We start from the raw sequence: 20680 nt of genomic DNA on the forward strand, positions 1-20680 counted from the left end.
GATGAGGTGATATGTGAGTGAAGTATAAGTGAAGTGGAATGCAAGAACGGTAATAAAGGCCACCGTTTCAGCTCAGGACTAACGATCGACCAATAAAAGAGATAGAAAATGGGTGACGGCACCCCTATTCATCTCAAATTCATTAGTCATTTCATATATGAAAAAACCATTGGTTAGAGCGAGATCTGTTGTGTCTGTTCGATAGATTGACTTCGAAAGTGAGATGAGGTTAGGAGTATTTCGCGTCGCTATAACAGCGATATCGTACATTTTCTGAACTACTTTTATGCGGTATTGCTTATCAGAGATGAAGCAAAGATTTTGTATTTGATTTCATCACAATTCATTTATTGAAAGTCGAGTAATCGGTAGAATAATATGGTGACTCTATTAATGAAATGACTATTGGCACAATGAATTTAGTTAAAATCTATTCGAATTTATCTATTAGAATTATTATCTATTAGAATTTACTATTTAATCAATGTTACAATATTTGCGTGTGAAATACATATTTGTAAATATGTATATGTATGTACACATGTGTGTATATGTATGTATATATGTGTGTACGTCAGTATGCCTTGGTGCCTGTATATATTTATACATGTATGTATGTATGCGTTGTATCAAACCGTATATTATGATACCTTTCGATTGTGAGTGAAATGTTGATTGCATTACGCTCCAACATCCGGGGTTGGAGAGGCCGGTAGGGCTTAACTGAGCTCTTTTTATGTTTTATTTTCATACTACCGGTTCCTATAACCAGTGTTATAGAAGTAGAAGTTAAGTGGAGTGAACGTATCCCAATTGGGTTTCACACGATGACAACAGGTGAACGGTGAATCGAGTCCATATTTGACGTTTATTGGTGGTTTGTGTACAATGGATTACTGTGGTATGAGATAAAATATTGTAAAATAGAACGGAATAATAATGACTTAACCAATGGGCAAACCACTGATAGCTGTCAAACGATGTTCATCCAGTTTGTATTGTGAGGATGTATCGTTTGGGACCTGATGGGTGAGATGATGTGTGAGTGAAATGTAAGAGTAAGTGCATGCAAGAATGGTAATAAAGGTCACCGTTTCAGCTCAGGACTAACGATCGATCATTAGAAGAGATAGAAATTGGGTAACGGTACCTCCATTCATCTCAAATCCATTAGTCATTTCATATACGAGAACCATTTGTTATAGTGAGCTCTGTTATCTCTGTTTGATAGATTAATTTCAGAAGTAACATGAATTTTGGAGCATTTTGCTTCGCTAAAACAGCAGTATTGAACCACTTCCGAACTACTGCTATGCGTTATTGCTTCTTAGAGACAAGGCAAAGACTGTATTTATCACAATTCATTTATTAAAAGTCGAGTGATCGCTAAAATAACATGGTGACTCTACTAATGAGATGACTATTGGCACACTAGTTTTAGTTAGGATCTATCAGAGTAGAAATAGTAACTCAATGTTGTAATGCTTGCGTGTGGAATACATGTGGGTATGTATGCATGTGTGTATGTGTGTGACTGTGTGTGTATGTATGTGTTTTTGTGTGTATATACAATATACATTTTACCGTGCCTTTGAATGCGTTGTACCAAACTGGTAGTGATGCATTTCGATTGTGGGTCAGGAATCAGGAATCAGAACAAATTGGCTCAAATGGCACGTTCCCCTTGATATTTGGAGATTTGTGCCTTGCCACTGTCAAGGATCAACTGAAGACAACTAAATGTGAACATGCTGTAGCAATGCTTATGGTACCCAAGGGTCAATATAATTTAAATAAAAATGCATGTTCTCAGTTTTTTTCCCGTCAAACCATCATGACCGGCCGTACAAAGAGGTCATTAAAAAACACTAATCCTTTTTTGTCTCTCTTTTTTTTCGGAAATGGATGACTGAGCATAACCAAGAAATTCGGAATAAAGAATAAGATACTCAAGAAAAGCAGGAACAAATGTGATAAATGTGGAGCTGAAAAATTGGAAAATAATTTAATTAACACTCTTAGGAAATCTTAGATACAAAATGGAACATCGGTAAGAATAAAAACACCATTGCATACAACTAACTTTTACATTTCAGGGAATAAAATAACATCAGCAAAAGTACGGAATGAAAATAAAATAGAAGGACAACAAAAGACACTTACGAAACACAATTGAATAGAACACTGGAATTAAGGTAAAACAGAATATGAACTATGACCAAAGGTAAGAAAGCCAACATGAATAAATAATAGAAACTGTTGGGTAATAATATAATTTCCTCATATTGAAAGAGGCGTTTATATGGCGCGCATGCGCTAATTCGGCCTGATACAAATTAACGGGGAGGGCAATACATTTTGGACAGGGCTGTAAAAAGCTGATTGGAACCCTTTCCCCACCAAAATGTAATATAAGGAAACTATAAGGATTATTATTATATTTTAGAATTTTTTTCGGTCTTGCCTTCACGAAAATTTCAAAGCAACGTCGTGCAAATCAGTTAAATAATAAGGAACATATCCATTTTATTGTACCCCTTATGTGTATTTTTACCTCTGTTTGTCGGACATCATCCATGGCACCATTGGTGTGCATCCTTCTCCATTGAGGAAGGATATAGACAAGTCCTGGGACCTTGACAGCATCATTCAATCTGTCTCAAGGTTGTGCTAATGCTTAGGGTTTTGATCTACTGTAAGTCTACCCGCATACACTGGTAATGCCTTGAACTGATGATCACACATACATACAGATATTAAGATCAAGATTCCTAAAGTCGCCTGAGTCTATAATTTTAGTTCTGGTGTAGACAAATGAATAATTAGAAGACTCATCCGTTATAAACAGTGGATAAACTACGCAAGTCGGTTTTTAGAACCATTAAAATATTCCCAAAGGATTATGTGAAGTTTACCTCTACTGTGTATCTACGAAAGGACTGTATTTGTTCCGTGTTATTTAATCGTATGTTATAAAATGTTTGCCGTCAATAAGCCGTACTGTAGTACACATGCACTTTTAAATTTCTGAAAGCGAAGCAATGACGGTTGCAAAATTCACACAATCTAATACTAATGATTGTCTATAGAGTGGGAGAAAGAAGCATGTAATATTTATTCGTATTTACGTCCTCCAGTTAGGTCTGAAACATTACCCACTCACCTTCTCGTCTGCAAACACGCCGCTGTAAAATGCCCACGCTTATAGCAGTTGTGGCCGTCGTCCTTTTTTTTACTTTGTCGGCCAATACCCATGGGTTCCAAATTTTCCGGAAACCATATTAGCAACAACACAGCTAGGTATGATTTGTCTTTGAAACCGATCATCTCAAGTTTGTGTGCCGTGCACTGCAGTTCATTAACGTGCGATTTCATGCTGTCTCATTTAATAGAACGAAGCGAAGTTAGCGGCCTCAGCAATCCGATTTTCGGTGTTAGACCGTTGTCCTGAAAAGCATTTTGCAACTTCTCCCACACTTCTTTGGCATCTTTTGCGCCCTGAGTCAAACTGTAATTAATCGTCTCCTGACTCAAACAGATGATTACTATCATTCGCAAACTCGTTTCTTTAGTTGACGACGCATCGTTCCAGGATCTTTCGCGGATGAGCGTTATCTTCATGGCCAACAACCATGTGGTGTAATTTTCTCGACTTTTGAGTCTCTCGATAAAGCAATTCCGCTTATACGTCCGCTTTCTGCCTCTGGCACTGTAGTATCGGCTTCACTACAATCGCCTCCGTTGCTTATCGTTGGTTTATTTTTCATCGATTTGGGTTGATAACGCTTCAATGTTTAGAGCAGACTACTTTTATTAATGCTTATTCATGTGACAAACAGTCCTACGATCGTCTGCAATGTAGTGAGTTTATCGCACTTCAACGACACAGCTTGTTTATGCTATTCAGCAAAAACAACCAGCGTCGGTTGAATTGCGCGCAACTACAAGGTTGCAGCGATCGGGATTCTAGTCACCCACCAAAGTTTAATCTTCTGTCTATGACTAATTCTGGGTCCATAACCTGTTGCAGAGTGAAACACACAACTGGTTACATGGATTGACTAATGAATAATGAAAATTTATTTGTATCAATAACCTGCGTTGCAAAGGCTACAATACATAATATATTCATATATTGGTTATTGATTGTCTACTTTAATTACAACATATTCGTACTTACCGCGTACCCAATTGCTCAATACATTGTAAAACACAAAATCATATATAAATAAAGATCACTATATTATTTGAGTGCAATTAATATTGAGATTAAAAAGGAAAGTAGTCAAGCTGGTGCCTCCAAGACCTTAAATTTTACTCCCTCCTCCCGTTTTGCTTGAAGTTCCAACCATTGCTTGTAATGTGCTTTCTTTCGATGAGTGTAAAGGATTGATTGGAAACTGAACGTCAACGGACAAAATGTGCACTGATACAAACTTTTACCTGTATGAGTTGTCATGTGTTCATTCAAACGAACTCTGACCTACAAGAAAATCAAATAAAAGCTGTAATAAATAACTAGAACGAAACTCACCTTGAAGACTCGTCCACAAATTTTGCAGTCATACCTTCGACTATTACATGTATCAGACTTATGACTCCATAGATGATGTTTCGATTTGAATTGTTTTCCTATAATTTTAAGTGAATGCTTTAGGTTCATACTATAACAATTTCCAGTTTTCTATTACCGCAAACATCACATGGAACTGGGGCTTCATTGGTATGCACGGAACCAATATGCTTTGTTAAAATGTACTTATGCTTGAAAGTCATTCCACAAATGGTGCATTTAACCCGTTCTCGAACTTTATCTTCGTGTTCATCCAAATGTCTGTTCAACGAAAACTTGCTTCTGAACATTCTCGGACAATGGGTGCACATGTAGGAAGCCATCTCATGTACAACGCGCTTGTGGCCTTCAAGCATACTTTTGCGAAATCTGAAACGGTAATTACAAATTATGTTACAATATTAGCTGCAGTTTTATGCTGTACAACATACGGTTTTTGGCATATATCGCAAATCGTATCCTTAACTGCATGTTTTCGTTCGACGTGTGATTTCAAACTCTTTTCATTAGTCAAGGCCTTTCCACAATGCTCACAACAGAATGATGCTTCACCGGAGTTTGCATGGGCAGTATCTTTGTGTTTTTCTAAATTCTGGTACACATTGCCACACATTTCACATCTGTAAATTGAAAATACATCCAGGTATAATTGTCAGAAAACCAGTCAAAGCCATTTCTAATTTGGATTTGTGATGTGGTTTATTGAACTCGAAGGATTTCTACTATGAGCTCATAGTTCAGAATTTTTAAATAATTTTCTCATTAACTTGCTTCTTGTACTACCCAGGTAACCAGTAAGCACTTATAATGGCACTAAAATAGCCTTTCATGAGCACTGAAAATTCTTATAGCTCTATATATGCAATCTGAAAGCTCATCAGTCGTAAATCAATCAGAATTCAGCTTTTACGAAGCACATCTGTCTTAAATAAGCATTATATATGAAGAGCCGTATATTTTGCCACAGTCGGCTCTAATTCAGTCTCCAGAGCAATTAAAATGCCAATTAGCGATTATTTGCTGTCATAATATGGCATTAGTATGTGCTTATTGGTTACCTGGGTAGTATTCGAGACACCAATGCATTAGTAGGGTAACAGAGGTATTTTGGCCACTTCATATATTTTGGCTCACCTAACAAACTTTATGGATTTAATCGATGTTAAGTTACCCATGTTGCATCAATTTGAAGCTAATCACATTAAATTACCTTATGCGGAAGGGATTTTCAGAGATAATACAACATTTGGTGGATATTTTTACAAAGTGGGCCAAAATAAAATCAATCCTAAAGTGGGCCAAAATACCTCTGTTACCCTAGTTCAACACAAATCGCTAAAATGCTCGATCCATATTCCATTAAAAATAAAAAATTTCACCCGTAGTATGCTATATTAGTGAAAATGGATCATAATTTTTTTACTAATCTAAATATTATGTATTTTCAAAAATTGAAATACAGTTCACATTAACCAAGCAAAGCCTTGGTATTACATTCCTGTAGTGGAGTTTGACCTTCTGTTTCAACAGACTTCGCAGCCGATTCAGAGTGTACAGAACCAGTGCATGGCTGGTGGTACGATTCTACTGACACCACGAATCCAGGTCGGAGCTCGAACATACGACAACTGGTTTGTAAGACCAGCGCCCTATGCATTGAACCGCCAACCCGGGTTATTCACATTAACCAGGCTCTAGAAAAATTTTAATTTTTGTCGTGGATTCGACTTACTTTAGTATGGGGTGCCTTTTTAAAATGTATGTAACAACAAACTTTTGGCATGATGTAAAAACCTCAAACGTTCTTTTTCCCTCCCATTGGTTGGTGGGCTTGACGGTATTGCAAACATCATCACATACAATCAATTAGCGTTACAATTTGATAAAGATATGCGTTACAGTTTTTAGTTTCATAATTGAATTAAATGAATAATATATGGAACGACTTGAATAAGATGTTGATTGCATTACGCTCCAACATCCGGGGTTGGAGAGGCCGGTAGGGCTTAACTGAGCTCTTTTTTATGTTTTATTTTCATACTACCGGCCCTTATTACCAGTGTGAAGTGAAAATTAAGTAGAGTAAACGTATCCCAATTGGGTTTCACACGATGACAATAAATGAACGGTAAATCGAATCCATCTTTGACGTTTATTGGTGGTTTGTGTACCATGAAATACTGTGGAATGAAATAGAATATTGTAGAATATAATAAAATAATAATGACCGAACCAATGAGCAAACCACTGATAGCTGTCAAACGATGTTCATCCAGTTTGTGTTGTGAGGATGTATCGTTTGGGACCTGATGGGTGAGATGATGTGTGAATGAAATGTAAGAGTGAGTGCATGCAAGAACGGTAATAAAGGCCACCGTTTCAGCTCAGGACTAACGATCGACCAATAGAAGAGATAGAAATTGGGTAACGGTACCCCCATTCATCTCAAATCCATTAGTCATTTCATGTACGAAAACCATTAGTTAGAGTGAAATCTGTTATCTCTGTTTGATAGATTAATTTCAAGAATAACATGAAATTCGGAGCATTTTTTTTGTGCGTTAAAACAGCAGTATTGAATCATTTCCGAACTACTTTTATGTGCCATTGCTTCTTACAGACGAGGCAAAGATTTTGTATTCGATTTTATCTCAATAAATTTATTGGAAGTCGAGTAATCGGTAAAATAACATGGTGACTCTACTAATGAGATGACTATTGGCACACAAATTTTAGTTAGAATCTATTAGAATAGAAATAGTAACTCAATGTTGTGATGCTTGCTTGTGGAATACATGTAGGTATGTATGCATGTGTGTGTGTGTGTGTGTGTGTGTGTGTGTTTATGTATGTGTGTATGTATGTGTTTTTGTGTGTACAACATACATTATACCGTTCCCTCGGGTGTGTTGTATGAAATTGGTTGTGACACATTTCGATTGCGAGTCAGTGTACCAGATGTTCAAAAGTGTCTGAGCGGATGGTAATATACTGTCAAGGATCAACCGAAGATAACGAAATGTGAACATGCTGTAGCAATACTATTAAACCCAAGTGTTATTATCATTTAAATAAAAACGCATGTCCTCAGTTCTTATCCGTCAAACCATGATGAGCTGCTCTACAAAGATCAATGAAACACTATTTTTTTTTATTTTTTTGGAAACGAATGACTGGATGAGGAACAAGAAATACGAAAATGCTGAAAGAATTAGAAAGGAATATTGGTAAGAATATAAACAACATTGCATACAACTAACTTTTACATTTAAGGAAGCAACATAACATGCCAGCAAAAGTACGGAGTGAAAAATGACAACAAAAGACACGAATCACAGCTGAATAGAACACTGGAATTAAGGTAAAACAGAAAATAAACTATGAACAAAGGTAAGAAAACCAACATGAATAAATAATAGAAACTGCTGGGTAACAATGTAATTTCCTCATATTGAAAGAGGCGTTTATATGGCGCGCATGCGCTAATTCGGCCTGATACAAATTAACGGGGAGGGCAATACATTTTGGACAGGGCTGTAAAAAGCTGATTGGAACCCTTTCCCCACCAAAATGTAATATAAGGAAACTATAAGGATGTAAAAACCTCAAACGTTCTTTTTCGCATTTCGGACATCGTGGTTAGCAGTCACCTTCAAACAGCAGCAGCAGAGTAATGAATGCCAGAGTAATGAATACTAAATTCTACATGTATTCTGTAATTGTATTCAGCTCGGAATTTAAGACTCCTTATACACCGCGTGATGCGGGAGAAAGTAACCATCTTTAGGATTATCGAAAACCTCAACCATGTGTCCTAGAGTCTGGTTTTCTGTCATGAATTCAGTATAGCGAATCTGTTTGTTCGTATCTACAAACGATCGCAATAGTCGATTGAATCGACTTCGAGCAGTTTCCAACGAGTCACCAAGTTGACCCTTGTTTTTGTTGAACGGCAATCGTACAGTATATCGACCAATGTCGTCACGAGAATGAGTTTCTACAAAGTGATTTTCGATGGCTTGTTCTTCAGGTGTAAATGGGGATGCTTCTTGGACAGTTTCCAATTCCCAAAATCTTGCAAGTGTGTGGTTTATCTGCTCTTCGCACAAGTTTAGTTGACAAACACCTCCTTTACGACTGGACCACTGACCCTTTACGGGACCACTGACAATCCATCCCAGGTTGGTTTCAACCAGCATAGGACTTCCAGCTGCTAATTTCATGCGTCCATTTTTTACGAGATCGAAAAATAGTTCAGCGCCAATGATCATTTGGATTTCTTTGGGAACATAAAAAGACGGGTCCACCAGAGCAAGACTAGCGGGTAGCGACCAGGATCGAATATCTACTTTGGCCGTTGGTAAGTTTGTGATGGTTGGTACAACCAAGAACTCCAGAATAGCGCTAAAAGAATTGACTCGTGAACTTATTTTCGTAGAAATTTTATACTTAGCTTGAGTTTCAGTGTTATTCAATCCGCTGATCGGCATGTTGATTTTTACTAGGGTGAGCTTCAATCGTTTCGCAAACGGCTCAGAGATTAAATTCGAATCCGAACCTGAATCCAATAATACGCGACACGGAAAGCTAATATTTCCAGCTTCTGTAACAAGTATTTCTGCAGTGGACAGCAACACTTGTTGTGTCATCATCAGCGACGTTGCACAATTTACTGATCCAGATTGCACAGCTGCTTCTTGACAATCATCAGACTTCGGAGTTTGTTCAGTAGGCTGGTTGTCGGATTGGTTCACAGGTACAGGCTTTTCTTCATGAAGGAGACTATGATGCTTTCGCTTGCAGCTCTTACAGGTCTTGTCAGAATTACAATCCAATGTACGATGCCCATGACGCAAGCAATTGAAACATAGTCCGGCCTGTTTCACCTTGGCATATCGACTACTTACGTTTAGTTCCTTAAATTGACCACACTTGTAAATGAGATGGTCTCCATTACAACAGTAACAAGATTCTTTTGTCTGTACGAAGTTTCTTGCTGGCTGGATCTTCTGTTCTGACTTGGTTCTCGGTTTCAGAGCGCTGGATGGCCTTTGTTCTGCATAACCAGTCATCTTCTGTAGAATGCGGGTTCGTTCGCGCAGGTAATCCATCATTTCAATGTATGAGGGCAGCTCCTCCTGGGATAGCTGCGACTCCCACTGTTTCAGTGTTTCTTTATCCAGACGTTTAGCAACCACATTCACTAAAATCATCTCGGCTAATCCTCTTACTTCAAACTTACGGTTTTTGAGAGCGTCAACATGCTAGGTATCGATTAATTTACGAAGTTCTTCGCCGCTTTCAGTCGTCATCCTTTGTAAACTTAACAATGCGTCAATGTGCGTATCGATGATTAATCGTTCATCTTCGTACGCATCCTCCAACATCTTCCACGCAGCTGCGTAATCATTATTGTTAATGACTTCTTGATCGATTTTACAGGCAGCAGTTCCGACTAGCGAATTCTTCAGGTGGTAGAGTTTGATAGCCGGAGATGCGTTAGGGTACCTGTTCATTATAGTCTGAAACATGCACTTGTAAGAGTACCAGTTTCCCAGATTACAAAGGTTGGAAGGGGTACTTGCAGATGAGGTGTCGAATTGTTCATCACTACCGGCTGCGGGGCGACAGGGTTGCCTGTACATGCTAACATGTTCAATTTTTGATGCTCTTTTTCCGCTTCTTCCGCATTAAACTTTGCAATCTCCAATTGAATACTCACGTACAGTTCATCGTAGAGTTCCTCAGTTTCAAATCGATTCTGTTTAAACTCATCTCGATCGTCTCTGGGAACAATTTCGCAAATCTCCAAATAACATTTTTCCAGCTCATCGTTGGTCCGTCGGAGATTCTCCAACTGTAGATTTAACCAATAAATGTTTTTATCCGTTCTCTGCATATTCGTATGAATCCGTAACAGCTTCTCTTTCGCCAGCTCTTGGCGATCGATCACTTTCTCCAAACGCTTAGCCATGGCTTTTTTTGCCTTTTTGTCACTTTGTTTTTGTTTTTGCACTTTCACTGAATCGTTCATAGATTCCCCACTTAAACAGTCTATAAGTTTCTTCGGGGATTTTTTACGCGTCACTATTGGAGTTTTTTCGTCTCCACTCATAGGAAAATCGTGGGTTCACTTTTCGATTCGTATATCGTGTTCGAACACGATCACATAGGTTCGCGCACACACTATGTTGTAGGACGCGTCGTTTGATAAATGGCGGATTTTTTTCAGAATGTGAAAATCTCGAAACAAAAGGCATCACTTTTTGTCAGAATATCACCATAAACCAACAATAAACATATCAAAAGTTTCTATCCGGTTCGTATGGATCAAAATGTTCGCTAATTTAGCTCAGAGGAATTAAGTTTCAGGTGGTTTAATGGTGATTCCAAGAGTCAAATAATAAAAGGTGCTTTCGATACAAGCGTATATTTCTAACTGAGTTATAAAGTCAACCTTCTCTCTTCTCTCTCACTTGAGTTCTAGTTCTTAAGCCAAGGGGTCTACCGAAATGCAATTACACGTATCATCAGTTCTATTAGGCAAAAAATCTATATTCTTATCCATATAGGTAACAAAAGTCGATTTTAATATAATAAAATGCACAGAATGTAGCTAACATTCAACCACAGATAACAGATGTACTGGCTCGGACATGTCAGTGATTTTTAAATTGACTATTCGTTGGAAATAAGGAGCTACTGCCACCCATGTTCTTTAAATAACACGTGAATTCTATCGGAAGCTCGAACTTCAACCTACAGCAAAGTAATATTTTAGCGTGATGCAACGTTGCCAGGTATACTGATTTTTGGTGCTCTATACAGTAGTACATAATTTTCATTTTCCTTACGAATACATTTTTGCGACGGGTGTACGTTATTTGGCGAATTTTATTTGGCATAAATTTGTTTGGCATAAATTTGACTGGCATAACTTTTGATTGGCATAAATTTGTTTGGCATAATGTCTTTTGACATAAAATAAAAAGACATACTGTTTCATTTGGCATAACTGTTGTTTGACATAATTTTCATCTGGCATAATTTCAATTATGCAAATTTTCTTTAGGTATTCTATTTATTCTGGGAGTATTTCCGATTAGTGCTCGATTTTAAAGTGAATATCTTTGTTATGTGTGTCTATCAATGTGGCGCAGCCACATAAACGAAGCCAAGGAGGCTCGGTGGCACTCAGCCACCGAGGCGACGCGGGCTGAGTCGGCCGCCGACCCGCCGTCGAAAGCGGCGGCCCCCGCACACAAACCTGTAATCAACTCGTTTGCCCGGTCTATTCAAAGCTAGGAGCTATCCCTTGGCCTCGCATTAAAAAACCGCAAGGCGGCGAAGCCGCCTTTTGAATTAATTTTCTAGTTTTAGACCACAATGAGGACAAGGCAACCTCGGCGGCGCCATTGCCGTTTCAACCTTCCGAGCGAACGGACGTGATTTGGATTTACTGCGAAAGCATTGAAAACCAGTTGTGTGTGTGTGATAAAGTGGTCGGACGATATTGTGTGATAGACAATAGTGCTTTTTCCTCTGAGAGGTTTTTTTTTCGCATTATATAATAGAACAGTGCCTTATTGCGAGCGGTCGATCGAAACGGTACCGTTAGCCGATTATTGTTTCGCCGATCAAGGCCAAGTGTGAGGATTATAAACAAGCGGCCATTGTGTGAGGATTATAAATAAGTGTGTCTTTTCCTCTCGGAGGTTTTTTGCACATCATCAAAGCGGCGATACGCCGATCGACGAAGTCCAGCTTGGTGTCCCCCGTTGGATCTTAGTTAAGTACCTTTACTTCGTTTATTTTTATTTCTTTATTTGACCATTATATTTCCTCCCGAATCATTTGTTTTTGCGCGGAAGTAGTTCCGCTATGTCTAATTTAAAACCTGCCCCCCCCCCGCTCCCGATGTTCAAATGGAGACTTCCCTTGTCAGTAAAAAGTCCCGCATAAAGAGCTATCCTGATGGGCTCGCACTACCGGCCGGGCCTTACGCGGTCTATTTCCGGACCAAATCAAAGGAAAAAAAACTGAATATTTTAAAAATATCGCGGGACCTGTATTCGCGATATAATACCATAAAAAGTATAGATAGAATACGGCCAGACAAGCTCAGGGTCCTGTTTACCAGCTCAAAACAGGCTAATGAGCTTGTTCAAAATGATCCTTTTACGCTGGAGTACCGCGTCTACGTGCCAGCTCGTGAAGTCGAAATCGACGGTGTGGTCACCGATTCGAGTTTGACTTGCGAGGATATTCTTAAGTACGGGGCGGGTTGTTTTAAAGACCCCTCACTTAGGAATGTCAAGATACTGGATTGCAAGCGATTGCATTCAGTATCGATCGCCGGGGATGGAACAAAGTCCTATCCCCAATCAGACTCTTATCGTGTGACCTTCGCCGGATCGGCTTTACCTAATTACCTCCTCTTGGACCGGGTTCGTCTGCCTATTCGTCTTTTTGTACCTCGTGTAATGAATTGCACCAATTGCAAACAGCTTGGGCATACAGCTACCCATTGCAGCAATAAGCCACGTTGTGCTAATTGTGGAGAGGCTCATGCGGATGGCTCTTGCGGTAAAAATGCTGAAAAGTGTCTCTACTGTAAGGAGGGTTCGCATGACCTAATGGCATGTCCCGCATACAAACTGCGCGGAGATAGGATGAAGCGTTCTCTGAAAGAACACTCCAAGCGTTCATTTGCAGATATGCTTAAAAGTGCCACCCCTCCTAAACAGACAACAAATCCATATGCTTGCTTGTCAACTGACGAGAGCGAATCTGACGACCCTTTAGAAGGTCCATCTTCGGCGGTCCCTCATAGCTATAGGAAAAGAGCAAACAAATCCTATCATAAGCTCCCTAGTAAGGGTTCGAAGATGTCTTCCGAAGGGCTTCGAAAAGTTACAGCTAACGGGAATCGTGACAAACTACCGAAGCAAAAAGCTCCTGGTCTCGGAAAACTCAATTCCGAGATGGAATTCCCACCGCTTCCAGGGACTAAAAAATCCCCAAGCGTCCCTGAAAATCCACCAGAGAACCAACTAGGTGCTGGACTTATAAAGTTCTCTGATGTTGTGGACTGGATTTTTACAACTTTCAATATTTCAGACCCTCTTAGAAGCATTTTAATTGCTTTCATGCCAACAGTAAAAACATATTTGAAGCAGTTGACTGCAAATTGGCCCCTTCTTTCAGCGATTGTATCTTTCGATGGCTAAATCATCCACCGAGGTCACGGATCTAATCACTGTTTTACAGTGGAATTGCAGAAGTATTATCCCAAAAATAGATTCATTTAAATTTCTAGTAAACAAGCTGAAATGTGACGCATTTGCATTGTGCGAAACTTGGCTAACTTCTGAAATACCCTTAAACTTTCACGATTTTAACATTATTCGTCTGGATCGAGATAATCCCTATGGAGGAGTACTTTTGGGGATCAATAAGTGCTATTCTTACTATCGCATTAACCTCCCCTCGATACCAGGTATTGAAGTTGTCGCATGTCATGTTACAATCAAAGGTAAGGACCTTTGCATTGCTTCCATCTACATTCCCCCAAGAGCCTCGGTTGGGCATCGGTGGCTCAGTGATATCGTAGAGCTCCTTCCTGCACCGACGTTGGTTTTAGGAGACTTTAACTCACACGGTACGGGATGGGGCTGTCTTCACGATGATAACAGATCAACTATGATCCATGATATCTGCGATAACTTCAATATGACAATCTTGAATACGGGAGAAATGACACGGATTCCTGCACCACCAGCAAGACCAAGTGCGCTGGATTTATCCCTTTGCTCGACATCGCTACGGTTGGATTGCACGTGGGAGGTAATTCCTGATCCCCACGGTAGCGATCATCTACCGATCGTAATATCAATCACCAGCGGCTCAAAACCATCGAAGACAATCAATGTTTCGTATGACCTCACACGAAATATTGATTGGAATAGCTATGCGACCTCGATATCTGAGAAACTTGAAAGAACTCAACAACTTCCTCCGGAGGAAGAGTACACGTTTTTGGCTGGCTTGATTCTCGACACCGCGACTCAAGCTCAGACGAAACGTGTACCCGGCGCGAAAACTAACATCCGTCCTCCCAACCCGTGGTGGGACAAAGAGTGCACAAATTTAAACGCGGAGAGAGCCTCCGCGTATAAAATATTCAGAAAAAATGGAACACCTGATAATTACCGGAATTACGCGGCGTTAGACGTTAAAACTAAGAACTTGATTAGAGCCAAGAAACGTGGTTACTGGCGTCGGTTTATAGACGGCTTAACGAAAGAAACATCTATGAGTACTCTTTGGAACACAGCCCGACGAATGCGCAATCATAACACCACGAATGAAAGCGAAGAATACTCCAACCGCTGGATATTCGATTTCGCTAAAAAAGTATGCCCAGACTCTGTGCCGGAACAGAAGATCACCCTCGCCGCGACACCAAATACAAACGAATCACCGTTTTCGATGGTAGAGCTTTCACTTGCACTTTTGTCATGTAACAATAAAGCCCCGGGATTAGACAGAATAAAATTCAACTTGTTGAAAAATCTGCCTGACCCCGCCAAAAGGCGCTTGTTGAGTTTATTCAATAAGTTCCTTGAGGACAACATTGTTCCACATGACTGGAGACAAGTGAAAGTGATCGCCATTCAAAAACCAGGAAAATCAGCCTCCGATCACAATTCGTATCGGCCGATTGCTATGCTTTCCTGTATCCGGAAATTGTTCGAAAAAATGATTCTCTTCCGTCTAGACAATTGGGTCGAAACTAATGGCTTACTTTCAGATACACAATTTGGTTTCCGCAGGGGTAAAGGAACGAACGATTGTCTTGCGTTGCTCTCAACAGAAATTCAAATGGCATTTGCTCGTAAAGAACAAATGGCGTCAGTTTTCCTAGACATTAAGGGGGCTTTTGACTCAGTTTCTATAAATATCTTATCTGAGAAGCTGCATCAGCATGGTCTCTCGCCAGTTTTGAACAACTTTTTACATAATCTATTGTCTGAGAAACACATGTATTTCGCGCATGGTGATTTGTCGACAATACGATTCAGTTACATGGGTCTTCCTCAGGGCTCATGCTTAAGCCCCCTTCTATACAATTTTTACGTAAACGACATCGATAAATGTATCAACACATCTTGCACGCTAAGACAACTTGCCGACGACAGCGTTGTGTCTATTATAGGACCCAAAGCTGGCGATCTGCAAGGGCCGTTACAAGATACTCTTGTCAACTTATCCACATGGGCTCTTCAAATGGGTATCGAATTCTCTACGGAGAAAACTGAGCTGGTTGTATTTTCGAGAAAGCGAGAACCAGCACAATTACAGCTTTAACTAGGGGGTGAAACCATAGCTCAGGTCTTCACATTTAAATATCTCGGGGTCTGGTTCGACTCCAAAGGCACCTGGGGATGTCACATTAGGTATCTGAAAAGAAAATGCCAACAAAGAATCAACTTTCTTCGGACAATAACCGGGTCGTGGTGGGGTGCCCATCCAGGAGACCTGATCAGGCTGTACCAAACAACGATATTGTCCGTGATGGAATACGGATGCTTTTGCTTCAGATCCGCGGCGAACACTCATTTCATCATGCTGGAAAGAATTCAGTATCGTTGTTTGCGTATTGCCTTGGGTTGCATGCAATCGACTCATACGATGAGCCTCGAAGTGCTGGCGGGTGTTCTCCCATTGAAAAACCGGTTCTGGGATCTCTCATATCGTTTGCTCATTCGATGCGACATTTTGAATCCTCTGGTGATTGAAAATTTCGAAAGGTTAGTTGAGCTTAATTCTCAAACCCGTTTTATGTCCTTGTATTTTGATTACATGGCTCAGAATATTAATCCTTCTTCGTTTGTTTCCAACCGTGCTCATTTCTTGGATACTTCTGATTCTACTGTGTTTTTCGACACATCCATGAGAGAAGAAATTCGTGGAATTCCGGCTCACGTGCGCCCTCAAGTGGCCCCAAATATTTTTTATAATAAATTTAGAACAGTCAACTGTGAAAAGGTGTTTTACACTGACGGATCAAACATTAACAAGTCCACAGGCTTCGGCATCTTCAATCAAAACATCACCGCTTCTCACAAACTCAATGATCCGGCTTCAGTTTACGTCGCAGAATTAGCTGCTATTCAGTACACCCTTGAGATCATTGAAACCTTGCCCAAAGACCATTACTTCATTGTCACGGACAGTCTAAGCTCAATAGAAGCTCTCCGGGCAATGAAGCCAGGAAAGTATCCCCCATATTTCCTGGGGAAAATACGGGAACATTTGAGTACTTTATCTGAACGGTCTTATTTAATATCATTAGTCTGGGTCCCTTCGCATTGTTCCATTCCGGGCAATGAAAAGGCAGACTCATTGGCTAAAGTGGGCGCATTAGAAGGTGATATTTATGAAAGACCAATCTGCTTCAATGAATTTTTCAGTATCTCTCGTCAGAAAACTCTCGAAAGTTGGCAAACTTCATGGACGAATGACGAACTGGGACGATGGCTACACTCCATTATCCCTAAGGTATCGACGAAACCTTGGTTCAAGGGGATGAACGTGAGTCGTGATTTCATTCGCGTTATGTCACGACTCATGTCAAATCACTATACATTCAACGCACATCTCCGGCGTATCGGGATCGTGGAGAACGGGCTCTGCACCTGTGGCGACGGTTATCAGGACATCGAGCATGTCGTGTGGTCGTGCGTAGAGTATCGCGACGCCAGGTCGAAGCTACTGGAATCCCTCAGGGCCCGAGGTAGACCGCCTGAGGTTCCGGTTCGGGATGTGTTGGCGAGTCGGGATAGTTCATATATGCTTCTCATATACCAGTTCCTCAAACACATTAATATACAAGTGTAATCTGTTACATCTGGCTTAGAAAGTTCCTCCTATTTATCGACGTTGTTTCAACTGTGGCTAAGAATTATTTCTCAACTGCAGGTTCGACACTAACTTCCGCCGATTATCCCGATTCCTCATCTGTCCACCATCTTCATCGGAACTAACAAGATCTTTTTGCTGTCACTAACCTCCGCTTCCCCCCTCCCCGTCTCTTCACCATCTCGATGTCAACTAATTAGATCTCTGTCGTTTTAGTCATTTCATTCCCATATCCCCTTTTTACTCCGTTTTACGCAATATTTACTTCGCTATATTTTTTTTTTCTTCATTTTCTTCTGTAACAACACCATCATCGCCCACGGAAACTTATCAACAGCATGCGGGCCACCCGCCGGGTATTCGTAACCTGGGGGTGTTTCCCGCGGACCCACACGGACCGAAGAATGCGGCCAATATGAATATTCACCAACGCCATATGGAAGACTCTCATGAAATATTCAGATCACCGGCCGATCACCACATGAAGGCTGGATCTGCCAAAGTCAACCACTGCGACCCAAATATGACATTACTTAATGATACAACCCTAGTTTTAAGTTAGTCGTAAATTTTAAATTAGTAAAAGCCCTTGGCATCTTAGAGCTTAAGCAGTGTGCCTTAAACATTATATTCTTGAATAAAAAAAAAAACCTCGGCGGCGCCAAGCCGCCGAGGTAACGCAGTCCGAGTCGTCCAATCACTAATCGGAAAACCTATAATCCAAGTGTTTCAGGCCGTTATGTAGTTCAAACTTTTAAATTACTCCTAGAATAAAACGAATTAAAAGAAAATATGCACAATTGAAATTATGTCAAATGAAAATTATGCCAAACAACAATTATGCCAAATGAAACAGTATATATTTTTTTATTTTATGCCAAACGACATTATGCCAAATAGATTTATGCCAAACAAAAGTTATGCCAAACAAATTTATGCCAAACAAAGTTATGCCAAACAAAATTCGGCCAAATAACGTACACCCTTTTGCGACAGTTTTTTTTAAGCGACTTGGCATGATGTGAACCCAAAATAGTGTCGATCGAGACAACGTCTGCAAGTGTGATTCAACAAATAATTTCTGACGTGCGTTTAGTTTTTCTAGGATAAGTCTTCTAAAATACGTTTTCGAGACCAACCGACAGGTGCTACCGAAATGCACCCAAGTGGTGCGACATATGCTTTTGTTGCAGGTATAATTTGACCAAATTTTAAATATATTGATTAGAAGTATCTTTTTAATCGTTGACACTTTTACTTTACCTGTATTTCTCTTGGTTTAAATGAAAATCCTTGTGCAGTACAAGCATTGAACGGATATAGCATTTTTTGTCACACACCGGGCATTTGAGATAACCCTTATCATCGTGCGTTTCACGCATATGCTTTTTCAATTCCTGCAAATTTTCATATTCCACATCAGGCCAACTATCGTTCACTGATCTTTGCCGATCGCAAATCTCACAACTGATGCGACGGTAAAATTCCAACAGTTCTTCATCTCGTCCCACAATTCTTATAGGTTTGTCCATTGGTTTACGATTATGATTTTTTTCGTGTCTTTCTCGTTTTTTCTCTGTAGGAAATCTACGAAGACATTGTCCACATTGAAAAGGCAATTTTTCCGCTAGCTCAGGGCGATGTATTCTCATATGTTTGGCCAGAGCCACTTGTTCATCATTATGTTTACCGCATATAGTACATCTATAAAAAATACAAATCAACTAAATAAGTCATCAAATTAACCAATTCGATTGTATTACTTGTATACATCGGGATTATTATGCACTTCTATGTGACTGATCAAACTTCCAGGAGAATAGCATCGTTTATCACACACCTTACATTTTACATATGCAGGTTCTTTGTGAATCTTCTTGTAATGGAGTGTTGCATGATAAAACCGATCAAACTCAATCCTTTCTGGACAGATATAACATACAAATTCATCAATATGCTTAAATAATTTTTGATCCCTTTTCCGTTTCGCCCTCGTTGACCTAAGAATGGATTCATCATCACTTTCGCTGTGATTTTGCTGTTTCGGGAACTCTTCAATTTGCTTAAATTCTTCATCTTCAGTTGAGGAATCAACCTTGTACACCGCTCGAGTATTACTTCGTCTTGGTCGTTTTGTTAGTCCAGCTACAGCCAATGTATTTTTTTTCTCTTTTTTCAAACATGCAGTGTCATTTTCTTCAGTCACAGTTTTTCGAGCTCCAAAGGTCTTTTTATCGCTGTTTGATATGAAATCAAAGGATATATTATTTTCATCATTATTCATACACTCGTTAGACTCTGATCTCTTTAGTTCAGAACAATCTAATGGAGTATTCGTCTCGAAATCATGTTCGCTATTAAAATTATTGTCATCGAAGGGATCATGAACTAAATCAGACTTAAAAGCCTCTGTATCAGTCTGATGCACCTTCTCAATCGACTCATAAAAGGTGTTAAATTCATAAAGACAATTCCAACACTCATTACAGATTAATTGATTTTCATCTGAAGGCTTAAACTGAAATATATGAGAAAATAAGATTGAATCATTATAACATACTAATTTGAACTTCTATTTACATCAAACCACATATGCTTGGAAATAATTGCTGATATATTCTTTTTCGAATTTACTTCACCAAATATGTCTAAATAAAGAAGAGCTTCTGAAGATATACAAATTTTGCACGCTTGCAAATTCATGTTTGCTTTTTATACTAAAATTAATCGTCAAAAATAAAAATATTTTTCGAGCTAACATTTTAATTTTCCCATCCTGCACAAACTATATTTTGTTATTATTCGAAACCAAGATGTAGAATTAATACTGGTGGCGAGATAGGGCGCTTGTTCGATATAGAGTGACTATAATCAGAGTGGCGACAGCTGTTCGTTTGGAATGACAGCTACCAGTTCCAAACGAGCAAACGACCTGTCAATTCAATGTAAAGCTAATGGAATATTTTTAATTGTTGCCAGCATTACGAATGAGATGTCGTCACTCTGGTTATAGGCACTCTAGTTTGATAGTCCCACCAAATACAAATTATAATACGGAGTACTTCGACAAATTTTCAAGGACACATTTTGCATCGTGCGGTACATTGTCACGATACACTGTCAGAGTGACAATGTACTTTAGCGAATTTTCCATACAACTAGCAACGCTGAAGGGTAAAAATC

General features: G+C 39.6%; 2 protein-coding genes across 3 annotated transcripts; both read right to left on the minus strand.

Annotated features, from left to right (window-relative positions):
* Positions 1-4218: 4218 nt before the first annotated feature.
* On the minus strand, positions 4219-20680 carry LOC131428095 (zinc finger protein 43-like). Of its 2 annotated transcripts, none has more exons than XM_058591757.1 (7): positions 20078-20680; positions 19261-20015; positions 18761-19201; positions 5005-5193; positions 4692-4942; positions 4535-4632; positions 4219-4483 (listed from the first exon to the last, which is right to left on the minus strand). In XM_058591757.1, the coding sequence occupies exons 1-7, from the start codon at positions 20198-20200 to the stop codon at positions 4286-4288; spliced, it is 2055 nt and encodes a 684-aa protein (XP_058447740.1). In that variant the 5' UTR covers positions 20201-20680; the 3' UTR covers positions 4219-4285. The 2 variants fall into 2 exon arrangements, with proteins under 2 accessions (XP_058447740.1, XP_058447741.1); XM_058591758.1 differs by having other exon boundaries at positions 20085-20679.
* LOC131428096 (uncharacterized) lies at positions 8114-10182 on the minus strand. Its single transcript, XM_058591759.1, has one exon. It carries the CDS (start codon positions 9784-9786, stop codon positions 8311-8313), a length of 1476 nt encoding a protein of 491 aa, XP_058447742.1. The 5' UTR covers positions 9787-10182; the 3' UTR covers positions 8114-8310.

Source organism: Malaya genurostris, chromosome 2 (genome assembly GCF_030247185.1).
Source record: "Malaya genurostris strain Urasoe2022 chromosome 2, Malgen_1.1, whole genome shotgun sequence".
In the NCBI taxonomy this organism is placed as follows: domain Eukaryota; kingdom Metazoa; phylum Arthropoda; class Insecta; order Diptera; family Culicidae; genus Malaya; species Malaya genurostris.